This window comes from Hypanus sabinus, chromosome 3 (genome assembly GCF_030144855.1).
Source record: "Hypanus sabinus isolate sHypSab1 chromosome 3, sHypSab1.hap1, whole genome shotgun sequence".
NCBI lineage: Eukaryota > Metazoa > Chordata > Chondrichthyes > Myliobatiformes > Dasyatidae > Hypanus > Hypanus sabinus.
In genome coordinates, this window is record NC_082708.1 from 22,375,546 (window position 1) to 22,397,600 (window position 22,055).

The window sequence follows — 22,055 nt, forward strand, 5'->3', positions numbered from 1 at the left end:
AGTGCTAATTCATTAAATAATATTCATTAATTTATAAAAGTTAAAGAAGCGCTACTTGAACTTTATAGGCACATGAGTATTCTGGCAAATTCAATTAACTCCAGACTAATGTTCAATTTTTCTTTTAGTAACTGGTTATAGGTTAGATTTCTTCTTTTGAGCATTTGAAGTATTATCACTTCTGGTATTAGCTGATTTAATTTGCTCTTTGCTAATCTCATCTGGATGGTTTCAAATTTTACCCGATGTCTGTGCCTAGTACAAGCATATGAGCATATTGAATTAGAAGCAGAAACAGGCCACTCAGCCTATTGTGTCTACTGCATCACTCAATAAGATCGTGGCTGATCTAACCAATTTCAAATTTCTGCTTAACATTGGTAACATTTTATCTCTTTACTTCCCCTCCACCAGAGGGGATTCTTCCTGAAGCACAGCTTCCTCTCTGCCATAGAGGACAGAGTACTTGAGTGAAATCTGTTGAATATTGAAAGGCCTAGATGGAGTTTATGTGGAGAAGATATTTCCAATAGTGGAAGAGTCTTCGAATAGAGGACATAACCCAGAACAGAGATGAGGAGGAATATCTTTAGCCAAATGATAGAGAATCTGTTGAGATCATTTCCACAGACATCTGCAGATATAAGTCATTGAGTATACTTAAAGCAGAAGTTGATAGGTTTGTGATTAGTTAGGGTGTAAAAGACTATGGGGAGAAGACAGGAGAATGGGGTTGAAAGGGATAATAAATCAGCCATGATGGAACAGCGGAGCAGATTTTATGCTCCTTTGTCTTATGGCCTTATGGAGTGTACTCAACATAATTATGTGGTTTTCTGAAAGTGGCATCACAGGGAAATGGAATGGTGAGGGCTTTTGGAATACTGGCCTTCGTTAGTCTGAAGTTGGAATGCTATATTGCAGTTGTACAAGATGTTGGAAAGGCCTCATTTGGAACATTGGGTTCAGTTTGGATCACCATGCTGTTGGAAAGATGCATTAAACTGGAAAAAGTCCAAAGGAGATTTACTAGGACATGAGGGAGAGTAGTTGAACAGGTTAGGAAGTTTTGTTTTGGAGTGTGGAAGAATGAATGGCACAGATAGAGTGAATGAACACAGTCTCTTTCTCAAGGTTGGGGAATGAAGAATTATTTAGAGGACAGGCAGAGGGGAATAAAGGAGATATTTAATAAGAACATTAGTGGCAACTTTTTCATTCAACATGGTCCATATATGGAATGAGCTGCCAGACAAAGTGGTAGAGGCTGGAACATTAACAACATTTAAAAGGTACATAGGTGGAAGGATAGGAAAGGCTTAGAGGGATATGCGCCAAACCCAGGCAAATGAGATAAGCTTAGATGGGCATCTTGGTTGTCATTGAGCAGTTGGACAGAAAGGCCTGTTTCTGTGCTTTAAGACTCTATAACTTGATAAACTGGAGAACAAAGCCTTATTTTTCCATCTGGGCACAGTCTAACTTCAGTTAACTTACACTTCCTTTCTTTCTTTCTATATCAGAACTTACCATTTGTGCGGCTAACCGTCTCCCTTATCTGTTCCCCTTTCTTTCATTTGTATTACTGGCCTGCATAGCACATCCCAGGAGGTAATCACCCTGACTTTAGTAAATGATCAACCAACAGTACATACAAAGCAGCTCAATGATGTGTTCAATAGCTGTCCATCAATTCATCTCATTAATGACATTCCCTTTGGTCTGCCCATTGTCCTCTTCTGCCTCCCTACCACTTGGACTAACCTGCTTTCTCTCTTTCTCAATTCTGATGGTGTTTTCAACATGAAATTTTAAATAATTCTCTGTGCGTAGATGCTTCATGACCTGCTGAGCTTTTTGACACATCTTGTTTTTCATTCCGTTTACCTCACCTGCAGATCCATCAGTTCAGATTGACAACATCTTCTCCACAGTCTTCCTCACCACAAGGCTTAGCCCCTGCTCTACTCACTTTATACTTATCACCGTGAGGCTAAGCACAGATCCAATGCCATATTTAAGTTTTCCAAAGACATCACTATCTCTGGCTGAATCAACGGTAGTGACTGAGAAGTGACTTAGATCTGCTCCAATTTGCCCACCGGCTCAACAGGCCCACAGCCATTTCGTTGGTTCTTCACTGAACCCTGGATCATGAGGGCAGCAAAGATGCATGCATCATGCAACTACAGCTTGGCATCCCCTCAAAACTAATCAATAAGCTTCATGACCTTGGGCTCAATACCTCCTTGTGCAATTGGAGCTTCAATTTCTTCTCTTGCAGGCCCCAGTCAGTTTGACTTGGCAATTATATCTCCTCCACAATCTCCATCAGCACAGGCTATATGCTTAGTCCTGGCTCTACTCACTTTACACTTATGACTGTGTGGCTAGTCACAGCTTCAATGCCATATTTAAGTTTGCTGACAGCACCTCTGTCATTGGCTGAATCAAAGGTGGTGAAAAATCAGCATATAGGAGAGGGAGACAAAATCTGGCTGAGTAGTGCCAGAACAACAATCTCTTTCTCAGTATCAGCAAGACCAAGGAGCTGATTGTTCACCAGAAAAATGAACTTAGAGATCCATGAGCTAGCTGCCATCATGGTATCAGAGGTGGAGAGGGTCAGCAACTTTAAAATCTTTTGTATTAACATTTCAGAGGGACTGTGCCAAGCCTAGCACATAATTTCAATTATGAAGAAAGCACAGCAATGCTTCTATTTCCTTAGGAGTTTGTGACGATTTGGTATGTCATCTAAAACTTTGACTAACTTCTATAGATGTGCGGTGGAGAGTATATTGACTGATTGCATCATGGTCTGGAGTGGAAACCCCAACACCCTTGTTTGGAAAGTCCTACAAAGAGTAATGGAAATGGCCTAGTCCATCACCAGTATATCTCTCCCCACTATTGAGCTTATCGACAAGGAGTGATGTTGCAACATCCATCATCAAAAGACCCCCACCAACCAGACCATGCTCGGTTCTTGTTGCTGCCATCAAGAAGAAAGTACAGAAGCCTCAGGACCTGTATCAGCAGGTTTAGGAATAGTTATTACCCCTCAACAATGAGGTTCTTGAACCATAGGGGATAACTTCACTCAACTTCATTCACATCATCACTGAAATATTCTCACAGCCTATAGACTCACTTTCAAGGTCTCTTCATCTCATATTCTCAGTATTTATTGCTTTGTTCTGGTATTATTTACTCTTATCTCTTTCTTTTTGTATTTGCACTATTGTTCTTTTTTGCACATTGGTTGTTGTCCATCCTGCTGGGTGTAGTTGCTCATTGATTCTATTGTGTTTCTTGTATTTACTTTGATTGCCCACAAGGAAATGAATCTGAGAGTTGTACATATATACAAATGTTTGTACCTTGATAATAAATTTACTTTGAACTTTGAACTCACTTAACTGCCATCCAGTCTACACTTGCTACAGTATACCTTTGGTTCTAACTTCTTAAGCTTAAATTCTACAATCAACCAAATGATTCGAAATGACTCATCACCTTTAGACTCTTGTCCTTTCTCACCCAAGCCTGCTCAGCCAAAGCCTCTGACAGTAGTGGCCCACTCACACAATAGCTGCTCTGCTTACACCTTGTTTCTTTTTATTGGTCCTTGCTATGTTACTAATAACCCAAATAATATCTTGCTTGGAAGTAAAGTCCCAACAAGCCCTGACCACTTTTTAAACCTGGCATGTAAGGTCACTCACTCAGGGATCTTCTGCTCCACAGACCTGCCTGCAAGGACAGGTTCTAGACACTGTTTCTCCAGTGTATACTGTGTTGGTGCAGTCTTTCATTGATTCCATTATGCTTACTGGATTACTGAGTACGCCCACAAGAAAATGAATCTCTGAGTTGTATACACTGACATATACAGTATGTACTTTGATAATAATTTTATTTAAACTTCGAACTTTGTTAAGGAGGAGGAGATGTCACTTCTGATCTGCACAGATTGTGGCCTTCCAATGAAAACATCAAGGATCCAATTGCAGAGGGAGGTACAGATGATCAGATTTGGGAATTAGAACTTACTGAGAGTATGATGGCGTTGAACCCTCAGCTGTAAACAATAGGCAGCAGCCTGATGTCAGTATTGCCCTTTTCCAGGTGGTCCAAGGCAAGACAAGTTGCTTCTACCTCCATGAATATTAACAATTCCTATTCCAGATTTCTTTCTTCACCTTTTTCTGAAAGTTAAGCCCCAGTCTTCATGTACCTATAATTCTCAATATATAACTCTTCATGCTAAATTAGGTTTTGTTAATAAAACACACACAATTTGAAAAAATCAACATGAAATTTGCATCCCTGGTATCATGACATGACATGGCTGCCATCTGTAGGGCCCCCTCACAGCAGTTAGATTCAGTTTCATTTGTGTTACGTTCTCTCTAGAGCTTTGTTAGACAAGATGTTTAACACGTTTGTAGGTTTGCTAAAGCATTGCAAGCCTTGTAACTTTAAGCAAATACTTTGGCTTGAAATTCTGCAGGCTGTGAAGCTTCTTGCATTTGCTTTGTGAAAACCCTGAAAACACAGCTTCTAATTCATTTATTTATTACATGTACAGTATATCGAAGTAAATAGTGAAATATGTCATTCATCTAAGAAATGTGCTGCGGGCAGACACGGTATGCTCATAAAGCTCAGCAGAACAAAACAAGCAACAAAACAACAAAACAAAATAACTTTTCCTCTAACTTCCATCCTGCCCTTCAATTCACTTGATCTATTTCTGACACCTGCCTCCCATTTCTCGATCTCTCTGCCTCCATCTCAGAGAGACAAACTGTCAACAGCCATCTTTTATAAACCTGCCAATTCCCATGGTTATCTTGGCTATACCTCTTCCCTCCTTGTCTTCTGAAGAATGCTACTGCCTTTTCTCAGTTCATTCGTCTCCCCTGCATCTGTTCCCAGGATGAGGTTTTTCTTTCGAGGACATTATTGATGCCTTCTGTCTTCCAAGAACTGTGTTTGCCTTCCTCCACCACCGATGCTGCCCTCCTCCGCATCTCCTCTATTTACCGAACACCTGTGCTCATTTCATCTTCCCACAGCCTTAACAATGATAGAGTTCCTCATGTCCTCACTACCACCCCATAAGCTTCTGCATCCAACACATTATTCTCCACAACTTCTGCCATCTCCAAAGGGATCCTACCACCAAACAAACCTTTATCTCCCTCTCCCCCCCAATGCTTTCCACAGGGATCGTTCCCTCCATGATTCCTTTGTCCATTCATCCCTCCCCACTAATCTCCCTCCTGGCACTTATCCCTGTAAGTGGCCAAAGTGCTACACCTGCTCATTCACCTCCATTCAGGCCCCTAACAGTGAGGCAACAATTCACCTGAGAATCTGCTGGGCTCGTCTGCTGTGTCCAGTAATCCTCAGCATCGGTGAGACCCTCAACAAATCGTAGGACTGATTTGTCAGGCACCTCCGCTCCATCCATTGAAAGTGGAACTTCCCAGTGTGGCCAAGCATTTTAATTCTGATTCCCACTGGAGGAGCAACACCTTATATTCTGTCCGGGTAGCTTCTGACCTGATGGCGTGACCATTATTACTGTCTATAAAACAACAATTCCTTGGGGGACCTACCACTCCTAGAAATTCCCCACTATACCCATTGTGTCTGCATACTCCCTCTCCAAGGACAGTTGGGCACAAATGTATCCTCGGAAGATGGGCAGGTAATCGGCCCTTGCAGAATCCTTGACTTTCCTAGACCCACGAATGGGCATCTTGGGCAAGCCCAGGAAAAAGCCCACCCATAGATCCTCCTTGCATCCCACCCCCTTCCGTAATGGGCTGAAATGGCTACCACAAGAGGGCACAGGTTTAAGGTGCTTGGAAGTAGGTACAGAGGCGATGTCAGGGGTAAGTTTTTTACGCAGAGAGTGGTGAGTGCAAGGAATGGGCTGTCGGCAATGGTTGTGGAGATGGATACGTTAGGGTCTTTTAAGAGGCTTTTGTATAGGTACATGGAGCTTAGAAAAACAGGGGGCTATGGGTAAGCCTAGTAATTTCTAAGGTAGGGGCATGTTCGGCACAACTTTGTGGGCCGAGGGCCTGTATTGTGCTGCAAGTTTTTTCTGTGTTTTAACATATCTGGAGCCAGGTCAGCTCCTCCAAACACAAACCGACTCCTCCAATATTCTGGCCAGCCCCTTCGACATCACGGCTGGCTCCATCACCAGCAGGAATCCAGCTGCTCAGATCAATGAGCTTAGCCCTGCAGTACCTGAAGTTCTTGGAACAGCATTGTCTTTGGATCATAAAAAGGAAATTTTACAAAGTAAAAAGGACCGTTGGTTGGCCCCAGAGAGGCCGCTGTGTCACTATCGTACTAGAAGTCTAGAAGATCGTCTTGTATCCTCTGCAAGTCAATGGGGTCAGTGACTATGAGGAGGTTGTCATCAGCATAAGTTGAAAGGATGACATTCGTGTCTGGTTTGCGTAGATCCAAACCCATTAATCTCTGATGGAGAAGACACAGGAATGGCATCATGCAAGCAGAGCACAACTGCCCAGACAGGGAGCACCCCGAACACAACCCTCTCCCAAAGCACAAGGGCACCGTCAAGGCAGCAGTGTACAACAGTTGAATGCGGATCACAAGATACGGCCTGAGACGGAGAATGGGACTGTGTGAGACTGAACCGGGTGGTCCACTTGAGCCAGCACAGAGCCTAGATGACTGGCCATTCTTATACTCCTTACTAAGGAGAGATATTTGGTGCCAATTCCTTAGCAACATTGATCTCCCTTCTTTGGCAGAAGGGCTATAACTGCCCTATGCTAAGAGAGGGGCATCTTATCCGTCACCATGCCCCAATACTCTTGCATAATCAACCCCAAGGATGCCCCAGAAGGCCCGGAGAAATTCAACTGTCAACCCATGTAATCCTGGGGACTTGCCGGAGTTGAGGGCACTGGTCAGCTCCTCCAAAGATAGCAGGACTTCTGGCCGCTCAGCACCCGCAAGGCTAACCCCTGGCAAGTACTCCCTCTGAGCCCTGTGTGCATCCTCACTGCATGGGTCCGGTAAGAATAGGCCTCATAAAAGGAATGGACTTCCGAAACAATTCTCACCAAATCCGTGACAGAGGAACCATCCTCTGCCAGCAGTTCCACGAGCTGCCTGTGGGCACTCCTATCCTTTTCAAGAGAATAGAAGAAGTTCGAGGCATGGTCCAGGTCCTGTAGCAACTGGACCCATGACTTCACATAAATGCCTCGGACCTCTCAAACTGCAGGTGCTCCAGTGCCTCCTTCCTCTGGTACTCATCCCAGAAGGGCGGATCTCCTCTGGTCGGCTGTAGCCAGGACCCAAGTTGATCTGCTCCTTCTCAAGCCGATCGATCCCAGACATCCACTGCTTGGTCAACCCATGAGCATATTCCTGGCAGAACTGTAGACTGTGAACCCAATGTTCCCCTTACTCTTCCTGGCAGGCCCTTCAAAACTGACCGAGCAAATCCTGGAAACGGTCGTCCTCCAGCAGCCAGTTGTTGAAGTGCCAGTACGTGGACCCCACCCGCGCTGGCTGCGCATTAAGCTCTGCCTGCACCAGGTGATCTGAGCACGCAATCAGCTGCACGATGGTGGCCGTCACCTGGAAGACATGTGACATGTGCCCTGGAGATGAACAGTTGATCAATCTGTGTGCCTCCACCCCCACTTTACCTCCTTGAGAAAGCACAGAGGAGAGCGTGAAGGCTCCTCCATACATCATCTAAGTCAAAGGATACAATCAACTCCCTTAACTTTCTTACCAAAGTTTGACTACTCTGGGGACCAGTGCAATGCCTCTCCTCGAGGGTGCAATTGAAATCACCTCCCAGGATAATGCACTTGCTATGATCTATGGTCTCCAGCAACGTGGACACCTCTCGAAATGGGCACGCCTGCATCGGCCCAAGCACTGGGGCGTACAGATTTACAAAATGCATCAGTACACCATCCTGACACAGGGTGAGGTGAAGCAGATGGCCTGGCATGAGATCCTGAACTGCAATACCTTAGGGTGGAAAAGAAGGTGCCAACAAGATGGCCTCCCTGTTGGAAGTGGAGCTGAGCTGGCTCATGTGGACAACCACCCTCCCCCCCCCACCCCAGCATAATTCCAGGAGGCAGGTGCTCTATGCTCCTCACCTATCAGATTCTGTCCTCTCCAACCCTTTACCTTTCCTACCCATCTCTCCAGATGTCTTATTCTGCCGTCTTCCCCCTTCCTTTCTATTCTTGAAGGGTCTCAGCCCGAAACATCGACTGTTTATTCACTTCTGCAGTTGCTGCCTGACCTGGTAAGTTCCTCCAGCATTTTGTGTGAACAGCAGAACAAGCCACTTACCTCACCCGTACACGCGGACAGTCTTCCAATCCCAGGACAGGCCTCCGGGCCTCTTGTCTCCAGTATCCAGACTTTCACTTCGGACTTTCAGTCTAACTTCAGGCTTTGATCTTTGGTGCTGACCCAGTGATGAGACCCTGAATTCCTAGCCTCAAACTCCAGTTGTAGAAGGAAGTTAACAACACACAGACCTTTAAATTCTGTGCTCAGCTTATGACACAGCAATGTTCCATTCTACAGCAATGTTTGGCAACCTAACGACAAGGTCCAACTTTAAAAATCTCCAATATATGGTTTACTCACGCTAAATACTTTGCTGATATCACCAGTCTGGCGTGACATTTGGGTATGAATCAGGCACAGTGATGCAGAATGTAGGCACTTTATTGAGATGATTTTTAACTGTGAACTCAGACTGGCTATTCAAAAGGAAAATTCCCAAGCAGGTCTGCCCTTAAAATGAGGCTATAACTTAAGAAAAATATTTTCTTTTTCATAAGAACATTGTTTTTTATTTAACACACACAAAATGCTGGAGGAACTCAGCAGGCCAGTTATCTGTGGAAAAGAGTAAACAGATGATGCTTTGGGCCAAAATCCTTCACTAGGACTGCATACGTTGCATCTTCAAAGGGCTAGACCATTGGAAAACATTTGGTCTTGGCCAGAAACATCAACTCTTTTCCATTGATGCTGCCTAGCCTGCTGAGTTCCTCCAGCATTTTGTATGTGTTGCTTGGATTTCCAGATTCCAGATTGCTTGGATTGCATCTGCAGATTCTCTCTTGTTTGTGATTGTTTAACATTTTCTTAGAAACTACTCCCTGATTGATATACATGATTAAAATTGTGGAAAGACGACCATCTCTTGAACCATTGTCAAGTTTGTTCCTAGGTTACTTGCTGGATGTGGGAAGGTTGGTGGTTTGTAATTTTTCTGCCCTGTATCTGGCTTCGTGACTCCCTATCATTCAAGTTTCAAAGCCTGGGAAGCAACTGGATCGAGCTTCAAAATGGCCAGGTATGGAAACACCAATGCATAGGAATGGGAAAGTCCACAGAAAATGGCGGACGTAGGCCAGTTCGTCACAGGCAAAGCCCTCCCCAACATGGAGCCCATCTGCGAGGAGTGCTGCCACACAAAAACGGCATCCATCATCAACGATACCAACCACACAGCCATGATCTCTTCTCCTTACTATCATTGGGAAAAAGGTCCACACCACCAGGTTCAGGAACAATTATTACCCTACAACCATCAGGCTCCTAAGCTGGTGTGGATAACTTTACTCATCCCAGAACTAAACAAATTCCTCAACTAGCAGTCTCACTTCATGTCTTCTTTTCCATATTGGTTGTTTATGTACAGTTTTTCATAAGTTCTATTGTATCCTCTTATTTTCCTGTAAATAGCTGCAAGAAAATGAATCTCAATGTAATATATGGTGAAATATACATACTTTGATAATAAATTTATTTTGACTATGGATAGGAAACTCTTATATGTAACTCCCATATAATGACTTCAACTTTCCTTATCATCATTTCGGACTTTCAGTCCAAATTAGCTATGGAGTTGTGACGAAGGGGCTTAGCCTGAAATGTTATAGAAACATAAACAGCACGTTACAGGCCCTTTGGCCCACAACGTTGTGCCATTATGTAATCTACTCTTCAAACTGCCTGGAATTTCTTAAAAGACCCTATTGTATTCACCTCTACCACCTTCACTGGCATTTCATGCACCCACCACTCTTTGTCTGAAAAACTTACCTCTGACATCCCCTCTGTACCTACTTCCAAGCACCTTAAAACTATGCCTGCTTGCGTTAGCCACTTCAGCCCTGGAAAAAGCCTTTGGCTATCCAGATGACTGATGCTTCTCATCATCTTATACACCCTCTATCAGGTCACCTCTCATCCCCTATCGCTCCAAGGCAAAAGACCAAGTTCACTCAACCTGTCGACTGTTTATTCCCCTGCAAAGATGCTCTTGTCTTGCTGCATTCCTCAAACATTCTGTGTGTGTTGTTCAAGTTTTCCAGCACCTGCAGAATCCCTTGTGCTTCTCACCCTATTAATATTCATTAGTTGCATCCACACCTCATGCATCAACTACTTTAGGTAATAATACTTTCCACTTTCTAACTGTTAACATTGAACATAAAACATAGAACAGTAGAGCACAGAAACAGACCCTATGGCCCATGATGTCTGAGCTTAACATGATACCATTTTAAATTAACCTCTTCTACATGCACATGATCCATATCCCTCCAAACATTTATAATCTTGTCTCTGAGTATAAACCCTTTAAGTGCCATCATCATATCTGCTTCCCTTGCTGTTCCCAGCAGCACATTGCAGTCACCTACCAGTCTATATAAGACATATAAGATAGCAGTAAACATATAGTCACACAGAAAAATATAATATAGCCCATGTCCTGCAGACTGATGTCGTATGGATAACTGTCAGCGAGAACAAGTTCGCAGCACCTGCAGATAAAGGCACGCATACAACCTACCTTGTCTTCCACTGAGCAAATACTGGAGAGCAGCACTGATGGGAGGTGTCAGTTCCCAATCCTGCATGGATACCGCGTCCTAGCGCTTCCAATATCTCCTCTGCTGGGCAGCTGCAACAGGCGAACCCGTGACATGAGGCCATGGAGCTCCCCTGCCTTCGGCCTCACCAATGCACCAGTGAACCGGACTTGCATTATCCCACATGACCAATGTCCAACAGGGCTTTATCTCACAGATCTTAACATACATAGAACATAGAAATTTACAGCACATTAAAGGGCCTTCAGTCCACAATGTTCTGCCGACCATATAACCTACTCTAGAAGCAGCCCACAATTTCCCTAGCACATAGCTCTCTATTTTTCCAAGCTCCATGTACCTATCTAAGAGGCTTTTAAAAGAACCCTAATGTATCCACTTCTACCACCACTGCTGCTGGCAGTGCATTCCATGCTCCCACCACTCTCTGTGTAAAACACTTACCTCTGAAATCCCACTTGTACCTTCTTCCAAGCACCTTAAAACTATGCTCCCTCGTGTTAGCCATTTCAGTCCAGGGAAAAAAGCCTCTGGCTTTCCATATGATTAATGCCCCTCATAATCTTGTACACCTCTATTAGGTCACCCCTCATCCTCTGTTGCTCCTGGGAGAGAAGGCCAAGTTCACTCAACCTATTCTCATAAGATATACCCTCCAATCCAGGCAACATCCTTGTAAATCTCCTCTGCACTCTCTATTTAGTATCCACATCCTTCCTGGAGTGAGGTGACCAGAACTGAACACATTTCTCCAAGTGGGGTCTGACCAATGTCTTATATAGCTGTAACATTACCTCACGGCTCTTGAAGTCAATCGCACGGTTGATGAATGCCAACACACCATACGCCTTCTTAACAACACTGTCAACTTGCGCAGCAGCTTTGAGTGTCCTATGGACATGGACCCCAAAATCTCTCAGATACATCACATTGCCAAGAGTCTTACCATTTATATTATCTTCTTTAAAAATTCTCTCTCTCAACTTGAAGCTAAGCCCTCCAGTAATTTACATTTCTCTGCTGGGAAAATGACTCCAACTAGTTACCCTCTCTGTGTCTCTCATGACTTATAAACTTCTTTCGCGTTCCAATCCTCCAGAGAAAACAATCCAAGTTTGTCCCATCTCTCCTTATAGCTCGTATGCTCTATGTAAATAAATATCTGGATTTATTGGTGAATAAAATATAGATATCCTATATTGATATGGAATAATTATTAAAATGAGATCACACAATGCCCTCATTATCTCCTGAAGACATGGATAGTCTAGCTCTTTCAAGATGCATCATAGGCAGGACCATCACCATCACCATGGGCTGTGTTGTATGACATAGGCGACAAATGTCTTTATGATCATGATTGTTCTTAGCAGATCTTCTAAAGAAGTGACTTGCCATTGCCTTCTCCTGGGCAGTGTCTTTACAAGATGGTTGACCCCAGCCATTATCAATTCTCTTCAGAGGTTGTCTCCCTGACATCAGTAGTCACATAACTGGAACTTGTGATATGCAGCAGCAGTTCATATCAGCATCCACAATTTGCCCTTGTGGCTTCAGGTGACCCTGAAGGGAGAGCTAAGCAGGAGATGCTCTTTGCCCAAGGCAGACCTGTAGGTTAGTGGAGGGAAGGAGCATCCTACACCTCCTTTGGTAGAGCCATATCTCCACCGTGCCACCCAAACAGGCAGGATGAAGGAGCTGAGTTGGCCAATTTTAGCTTGCACACATTTAACACAGTAACAAATTATGATCCAGTTTTACCTCAATAAAAATGTTTAATATCACAAATCAAGCAAAAATCAGAATATTTTCATTTTTAATAAAACTCATTTAAAGAAAATTCTGAGGCTATTATCTTTATGTGATGGGAACATAATTATAAACAGAGGTCTCTAAATATCGTCCTGGCAGGGAAATGCCTGGTATCTATTTTCTCCTTGATTTATGAGTGACATATTTGAACATTAGCTCATAGCTCAGAACATGATTGAGGCTAAATGCATAAGGCAAAATAATGAAAATGTGTTGGAGACAGTGATTTGTCCACTGTTGCTAGCGACTATTAGTGCAGTATTCTTTGAAGGGCGTCATTGGTTCTTTAATATCTAATAAATTTAGCCAATAGAACCTTGCATTGATATGTCATTCAAACTGTTGCAATGGTTTATTGCCACTAATGGGCATTGGAGCATCAGCTGTCACATTTTTGAAACTCTCCTCATGTCCAGTCAAAGGTAATGTGGATTTAATATGCACAGATGTAATAACGCTTTATCTGTTCGAAGGATGACCTGCTCTGCAACCATAACTTAACTTGAACAGACTATTTAAAGGAATCCTTTAATCCTGTCACAATTATCAACTGATGCTTTTCAAACATTTGGTATCCAATGGCTCTAAATGGCCTTCTCTTCTTTCTCCTTGTTTTTTATTTATGTCCTCGGCCTGACATTCATTAATGACCTTGTTACGTTCAAATTGTTTTCAAATTTGACAAGCCAAGTGATCAAGATATCTGGAAGTCATTACAAAAGAACAGCAGACAAAGCACTTGAAAATACTTATTCTATTGGTAGGCCATTCCAGCACCCCACTTTGTTCTATTGCCTTCAGCACAAGATATCAAAATCACTAACAATGGCTATGGTCATAAAACTTTGGGAAATCTGGACAAGTACATAGAACAGGGCTATATCAATAATGCAGGGTAGGAGGGCTGTACTACAGCTCAAATGTTTGTAACAGCAGCAGCGAATAGATTTCGACTACTCGTGTCCTGAAAGTCTATAAATCGGTAGTGGATGAATTCACAGAGTCATTGTACATAATAAACTGACCATTCAGCTCACTGTACAAATATGAACTCGAGGTATTCAATGACACCCACAACTCTTTCCCTACCACCTGGCAAAACGTCTCTTCTCTAATAAGACCATAAGACATAGGATCAGAATTAAGCCATTTGTCCTGTTGAGTTTGCTCCACCATTCCATCATAGCTGACTTATTATCCCTCTCAACTCCCTTCATCTGACTTCTTCCCTTAACCTTTGGCACATCTGCTAATCAAGAACCTGTCAACCTCCGCATTAAAGATACTCAATGACTTGGCTTCCAAAGCTGTCGTGAGACAACGAATTACACAGATTCACTAACCTCTGGCTAAAGAAATTCCTCCGCATCTCTGATCTAAAGGGATGTCCTTTATTCTGTGGCTGTACCCTCTGGTTCGAGACTCCCCCTGCCCCCGCTATTGGAAACATCCTCTCCAATGTCCACTCTATCTAGGCCTTTCAATATTCGATAGGAATCAATGAGATCTTCACACCCCCCACCCCATTCTTCTAAACTTCAGCAATTGCAGGCCCAGAGCTATCAAGTACTCCTCATACGTTAACCCATTCTGTCCTGGGATCATTCTCGTGAACATTCTCTGGACTCTCTCCAGAGTTAGCACATCCGTTCTTAGAAAAGGGGCCCAAAACTACTCACACTATTCCAAGTAATACCACTTTGAAAGCTACCATTGGATCTGCTGGCCCCACTTTTTAGAGCAGTATATTTCAAATCTTAACCACTCATTGCATTTCCTTCCCTCTCCGCTCCGTCTCTCAATAAGTCAGAGATCCAGAAACTAAACGTGTCACAAAGCTTACCCAGTGCTGTCCGGGCTGGAGTTGCATCTTTTTTGATCCAGAATGAGACCCAGGAGAGGACAACTGTCAATATGCATGGTATATAGGTCTGAATCGTGAAATATCCCATTCTTCTGCTTAAGTCGAAGTAGACGGTCATGACGACATATTCCCCTGATTAAGAGAAAAATGGTACATTAATGTCATGTTCAGTTGATGATGTGCTAAAATCGATGTTCCTAAGCTGGATGAACGGAGCACAAGTTCAAATCAATGCAGTAGCACTCTGACCTTCTTTCCCTTAAGCACTTTTCATCCAATCATTAGTAACACAATAAGTTTTCAAATTTAACTCCTATTGACTTTAGCATAATTAAAACAACACTATTTAAGTTAAATATCAGGAGAGAGCCACTTCAATAAGAGGATGGTGTGAGTGTGGAATGAGCTGACAGTAACATTGGTAGATGTGGATTTAATTGTAACATTTAGGAGGAGTTTGGATAGGTACATGGATGAGAGGTATGGTGGACAATGGTCTGGGTGTAGGCAGATGGACCTAGGCAGAAAACCAGATTGGCATAGACTAGATGGGCTGTTTCTCTGCAGTAGTTCTCTATGGCTCTACCATTATATTTATAGCTGCCTGTTTTGAGCTGTTCCTCAAATGGAAATTAGTCTGCTGTTAAATGGACTGAATGTGCAAAGCTATAATATGCACTTAATGAATTCCAAATAAACAAAGCTAAATTTCAAAAGCTATGCTTGACATGTGCACGTTGCCATGTTAGAGCGTATTTTGGCTACTTTACCCTCTCTCTCTCCTGAGAGACAATGTCTTTGAGAAAATTGCATCTGAGTACTCATCTGGAGTGTCAGCTTAGATGTGAACCCACCAACATATGGCACAGAGGCAGGAGTGATGAGAACGTGGAACTTGTTATCACAAAGAATCTTTGAGACCAAATGAATAAATTAAACTTGGGAAAATCCAAACAAACACATTGGCAAAAGGAATGGGGATTATTATTAAAGAAGGATACGAGGGCCATAAATCATTAAGAAATTGTTGGACAATTCTGTAATTTTATGCAAAATTGAATAGGTGGTTATAAATATTGCTTTTTGCACAACAGTGGAAAATAATTATAAAAATTATCCTCTATCTCACTGGAAACGTCCTCTCATCAGATATTCATTCTGATGTGTTTGGCATTCTATTATGTTATTTTATTGCAAAGGGTTTAAATTATTATGTTCATTTGGCCTATCAAACTGAACACAATGCATGACATCCAATGTGATTATAACAAGGATATGAATGGATACGGGGCTGAAGGCCTAAACAGGAAAACAATGCAAAGAAGAAGGAAGCCAAGTGTAGCCATGGGACAGCAAAGGCTGGAGAAATGCCATTTAAGAAGTGTGAAAGGATTAAAGGATAAGTTCAATTAGTAAAACTGTTGAAATTAAACTGTGGTAACAGAGAAGGTCTTAGGTTTGTCATACCTCAGTCAGGTGTAAAATTATTTTTGATATCTGTGCATAATAAATCCACATTACAATTTGACTTGACAGGTCTTTAGACAGAGAGAGATTTTCTACACTGCAACAATTGGTGTTCCAGCACATTATTGTGGCAGGAATATATTATTAGAAGCACTGTAGTTTGAATGATATGCCAGTGCAATGATTTTCTGCTTAATTGCTCTCATATTAAAGAATCAATGATACTGTTACTAACCAACATATGGTCTTAAACCCGCTTCAACAGAGAGTAACAAGATGAAAGACCTGTTGACATATTGCATGACTCTATTTTGTATTTCTGAATATGCTATTCCATCGTGCTGGTTTATTATCCCTCTGAATTCCATTCTCTTGCCTTCTCCCCCAAATCTTTAGCAGCCTTATGAAGAACTTAGCAACCCCTGCTTAAAATTCACTTGATGACTTGATTCCACAGCTGTCTGAGGCAACGAATTCCACAGATTCATCATCCTCTGGCTAAAAAAGTAATCCTCTTTCAGTGAATAAAATACATGCCACTCTTTTGAGGAAGAACAGGGGATATTTTCCAAAACACGAGAGATTCTACAGAAACTGGAAATCTTCAGAAACACGTATAAAATGCTGAAGGAATTCAGCATGTCAGGCAGCAGTTATGGAGGGGAATAAATAGTTAGCATTTCAGGGGCAAGAACGTTCACCAAGATTAAGGTCTTGGCCTAAAATGTCAACAATATTTTTTCAATATTCTGCCTATACACAACTCTCAGCCACCAGTGTCACTGAAACAGAATGGTTAACCATCACTCCATTGCCATTTCTAGGATAATGTCATGTGTGCATTTGCTGTTGGAGTCCCTACTTCCAAAGTATTTTGTTGGCTGTAGAATATTTTAGACCATAAGACCATAAGGCATAGGAGTGCAATTAGGCCATCTGGCTTATCAAGTCTTCTCCGCCATTCAATCATGGCTGATCCCTTTTCCTTCTCCTTCTCAACTCCAGTCCCTGGCCTTCTCCCCGTAACCTTTGATGCCATGTCCAATCAAGAAGTTGTCAATCTCTGCCTTAAACACACCCAACGACTTGGCCTCCATAGCTGCATGTGGCAACATATTCCACAAATTCACCACCCTTTGGCTAAAGAAATTTCTCCGGATCTCTGTTTCAAAAGTGCGCCCCTCTATCCTGAGGCTGTGCCCTCTTGCCCTAGACTCTCCCACCCCGGGGAAACATCCTTTCCACATCTACTCTGTCTAGGCCTTTCAACATTTGAAAGGTTTTAATGAGATCACCCCTCATCCTTCTGAATTCCAGCAAGTACAGACCCAGACCATCAAACGTTCCTCATATGATAACCCTTCTATTCCTGGAATCATCCTTCTGAACCTCCTCTGGACCCCCTCCAATGCCAGCACATCTTTTCTTAGATGGGGAGCCCAAAATCATTCACAATACTCAAGGTGAGGCCTCACCAGTGCCTTATAAAGCCTCAGCATCACAACCCTGCTCTTGTATTCTAGACCTCTTGAAATGAATGCTAACATTACATTTGCCTTCCTCACCACCAACTCAAGCTGCAAATTAAATCGATCGGTGTCACAGAGAATCAATTTATTAAGAATGACACATGTTGTGAAGTTTGGTGTTTTGAGGCATCATTCCACTGCAAGACATAAAATTTCAATAAGGTACAATAAATTAACATACCAACAAACAACTTAATGGTGTGAAAGAGGATTAGATTGCTTGTATTATAGAGTTCTTGGACAATTCAGAAATCTCATGGCAGAGGGCAAGAAGCTGTTCTTCAGGTGTATCTTCACCTTCCTGTACTTCCTCTTCAAAGGTGGCAATGAGAAGAGAATGAGATGGTGAGGGTTTTTAATGATGGATGTCCCCTTCTTGAGGCATCAGCTATTATCCTCAATGGTGGGGATAGCTTTGCCCATAATGGAGCTGACTTTGCAACCCTCTGCAACCTCCTTTGATTGTGTGCATCAGAGCCTCCACAACAGGCAGTGATACAACAGTCAGAATCTTCATTGTACATCTCTCAAAATTTGCAAGGGTCTTAGCTGACATACCAATCTCCTCAAATTCCTAATGAAGTATAGTCACTGGTGTGCCTTTTTCATTATTGCATTAATAGTTTTGGGCCTGGGATAGATCCTCATAGTACTCCGACACAAACAGATGTTATAGTTGATGAGATTAAAGCCTTGATGGTTCTGTGAAAAAAAAACAGGAAAACTTTGCTCTCTCATCCACAGAGCTCCTAGTGAAGGAAAATATCTGATACAAGGAGTGGTAACAGTTTCCTGGAAGACTGACTACAAGTGCAGATGGTTTAAGGAGAGTTAAAAGTTGGATAAAACTTGTTTAAACATAGCTTTGAACTCATTGCTGTTAACTGTTTTTGAAGCAGGATCTGAATTTAGTCCAGAAATGCATATAGTGGGAGACTGGAGTTGGACTAGGAGGCTCCCATTCAGTTAGTACACTAGCACAAAGCTGATGGATCAGCATTCTGAGATTATGTCACTCTGAGCAAGTATATATATAGCTAAGGTACCTAAGACTTTTGCACAGTACTGTAGTAATTTTATGTATTGTACTGTACTGCTACTGCAAAAAAATACTAGTTTCATGACATATGTAAGAGATGATAAAACCTTTATTGTTGACTAAAAATGGGAAGGGGGCAGGGAGAGGGGGATTTATAGCTGAGAAAAGGGGAGGGGAGAGGACAGGGAGTGGGACGCACCAGAGGGACATTTGCAAAGATCAATAAACCAATTGTATGGAATCAAATGGCCTTGCCTGGCATCTCAGGGCTGGTTTGTCTGCACCCGCACTACTCCTTGTTCCTGGGAAGACTCCTCTGCCACCTGTCCCACACCCCTCTCTTGGTGCTCCACTCTTGCCATTCCCTACATCCGTTGCTCCCGTCAGATTTACAAATGTGCTCTCTGCTCCATGTTAACAAATACAGTACCGTGCAAAAATATTAGGCACCCTAGCTATATATATATTATATACCTCACTATATATATATATATGTGTGTGTGTGTGTGTGTGTGTGTGTGTGTGTGTGTGTGTGTGTGTGTGTGTGTGTGTGTGTGTGTGTGTGTTTGTGTGTGTGTTTGTGTGTGTGTTTGTGTTTGTGTGTGTGTTTGTGTTTGTGTGTGTGTGTGTGTGTTTGTGTGTGTGTGTGTGTGTGTGTGTGTGTGTGTGTGTGTGTGTGTGTGTGCCTAAGGCTTCTGCACAGTGCTGTATTTTGAAGTTTCGACTATGATTTGTTGAAATGCTTACTTTGCTATTTTAAAAATATTCAGATGTCACATGATAAAATATCTTAAACAGTAAACAGGGCATGCGTCATCAGATGCTTTTGAACAAGGCTGAGTCAGCCTGTTAACAATCATGATGTCCTATTTGACCACAAGCAAAACTGCTGACTGTACATTAACTTAATCATCAACTGAATACCTTCACCTCCATGATATCAGGTGATTCTTGTCTCTGCTCCTCCATGTTGAAACTATCCCCCATCCTTTAGTTACCTCTGTTCTGCATGGTAGATAGTATCACCTAGTGCCTCACTCAATAGCTTCTGCTGTAATTTCAGGGTTTGATTCCCATCGCTGTCTTTATATAACATCTCTCTCCTCTGACACTATGGCTTCTTTTGAAAAGTCCTCCTTATAAAGGCCACTTTTGATGATCGCATTCTATTGCAGCAGCTTAATATCCAACTAATTTGATTTGATGCAAGAAAAGCCTTTCACTGTACGTTTTGATGTACATGTGACAAATAAAGCTAATCTAATCTTTAATCTTTTTTGTTTTATTATTTCCTAGTGAGCCTAAGATTGCATCCTCAGCCCCATAAGACATATGAGCAAATTAGGCCATTTGGCCCATCAAGCCTGGTCTGCCATTCCATCACGGCTGATTTATTTTTTCTCTCAACCATATTCTCGTGCTTTCCCCTTATAACCTTTGACACCCTTACTAATCAGGAACCTAGCAATCTCTGCTTTAAATAAATCCAGTGACTTCACCTCCACAACCACCCTGTGGCAATGAATTCCACAGATTCACCACCCACTGGCTAAAGAAATCCCCACTCATTTCTGTTCTAAAGGTACATAGTTTTATTCTGAAGCTTTGCCTGCTGGTTCTATTCTCACCCACTATTGGAGACATCCTTTTCACACCCACTCTTTTAAGGCCTCGCAATATTCAATGGGTTTCAATGAGATCCCCCTTTTCGCCACACTTCAGCAAAGGGAAGCATCCTCTCTGGATCCAGCCTGTTGAGACCTGTGGTGAAAGGTGCAGTAGAAGATCCCAAACCTTGCCTCAGAGTCAGAGAACGCTGTGTACTGAGCCTTCAGCAGGCCACTGAATGGAAGTGGAGGGGCAACTCAACCTGCGGCTGACTATCTGAAGTGTTAAGCACCCTACTCCCTGTACGCTCATGACTGCACGGTCAAATTCTGCTCTGGCTCCATCTACATCATCTCCATCCATTTGCAGATGATATCCCTATAGTGGGCCGAATCTCAAATAACAAGAAGTTGGAGTGCTGGAGAAAAAGTTAGAGAGCTCAGTGACATGGGATCATGAAAACTATCTTTCCCTTAATGTCAACAAAAGAACTGGACATTGTCTTCCGAACATAGCTACAAACATAACCAATTGCATGTCTAGGTCCAACAGTGTTGAGGTCACAGCCAAGAAACCTCTACAACACCTCTGCTTCCTCAAGAAGCTAAAGACATTTGTCACGTTCCTGTCGACTCTTATAGAAAGCACTCTGCCCAAATGTATAACAGTTTGGCATGGCAACCGCTCTTCATGTGACCACAAGAAACTGCAGAGAGTTGTGGACACACCTCAGTGCTTCATGGCAACCAACTTACCCTTCACTTTTGCTGCCTCAGTGATGCAACAGGCCCCAGTACCCTGGACAAGTGCTCTTCTCCCCTTTCTCCTCAGGTAGAAGATAGAAAAACCCAAAGACATGTTCCACCAGGTTTAGGACAGCTTCATTCCACTGTAATCGGACACTTTTAAGGGATCACTTGTACGATAAGGTGGACTCTTCACCTTACAATCTTGCACTTTATCATTTACCTGCACTGAACTTTTTTGATAGCTCTTTTCATTGCCTCACCTCATTCTAGCTCAATGCACAGTTTATTAATTTGATGCATATGAACAGTATGCAAGACAAGCTTGTCACCTCTATCTTGGTAAATTTGACAATAATAAACCAATGCTAACACAGTCTCTCTTGCACCCAACATGAATATGAAGTCATCCAAACAATTGTAATGTTCTGTTCACGCGCTAGTCCTCTGATCTTCATAAGACCATAAGGCCATAAGGCAGAGGAGCAGAATCAGGCCATTTGGCCCATCGGGTCTGTCCACCATTCAATCATGGCTGATCCTTTATTCCCCCATCCTCAGCCCCACTCCCTGCTCTCTGAACTACACTGGCTTTACTTGTAAATTTCTCATCAGATTCACCCACGGCCTCATCCTTTTCCCAAGTTAGCATCTTCCTCCAAGCCAACAAGCTTTTTAAGTCTCTCCAGTCTGGCATCTCCAAGTTTAATTGTCCAATTGTTCAGCTGCCTAGATTCTGAGCTCCAGAATTCCCTGTCAAAGCTTCCCATTTCTCAACCACTTATTCCTCATTAATGATGCCTCACAAAACTGTTCTTTAATATTTTCTTGTGCCTATCCTAACATTTCTTTACATAGCTCAGTGTCAAATTTTCATGATGTTACTTTGAGGTCCCGTGGATGCTTTCATTATTATTTTTTTTATTATGAGGAGATTGAGTACAAGAGGAAGGAAGTCATGATGCAACTTTATAAAACATTGTTTAGACCACAACTGGAGTATTATGTGCATTTCTGGTCACCCCATTACAGGATAGA

General features: G+C 42.5%; 1 protein-coding gene across 1 annotated transcript in view; it reads right to left on the reverse strand.

Annotated features, from left to right (window-relative positions):
* LOC132390723 (gamma-aminobutyric acid receptor subunit gamma-3) overlaps positions 1-22,055 on the reverse strand; it is a 723,162-nt gene that overhangs the window by 65,227 nt on the left and 635,880 nt on the right. Inside the window, exon 7 of the mRNA XM_059963278.1 lies at positions 14,608-14,760. Within this exon, the coding sequence (XP_059819261.1) occupies positions 14,608-14,760 (153 nt within the window). The remainder of the gene's footprint in view (positions 1-14,607; positions 14,761-22,055) is intronic.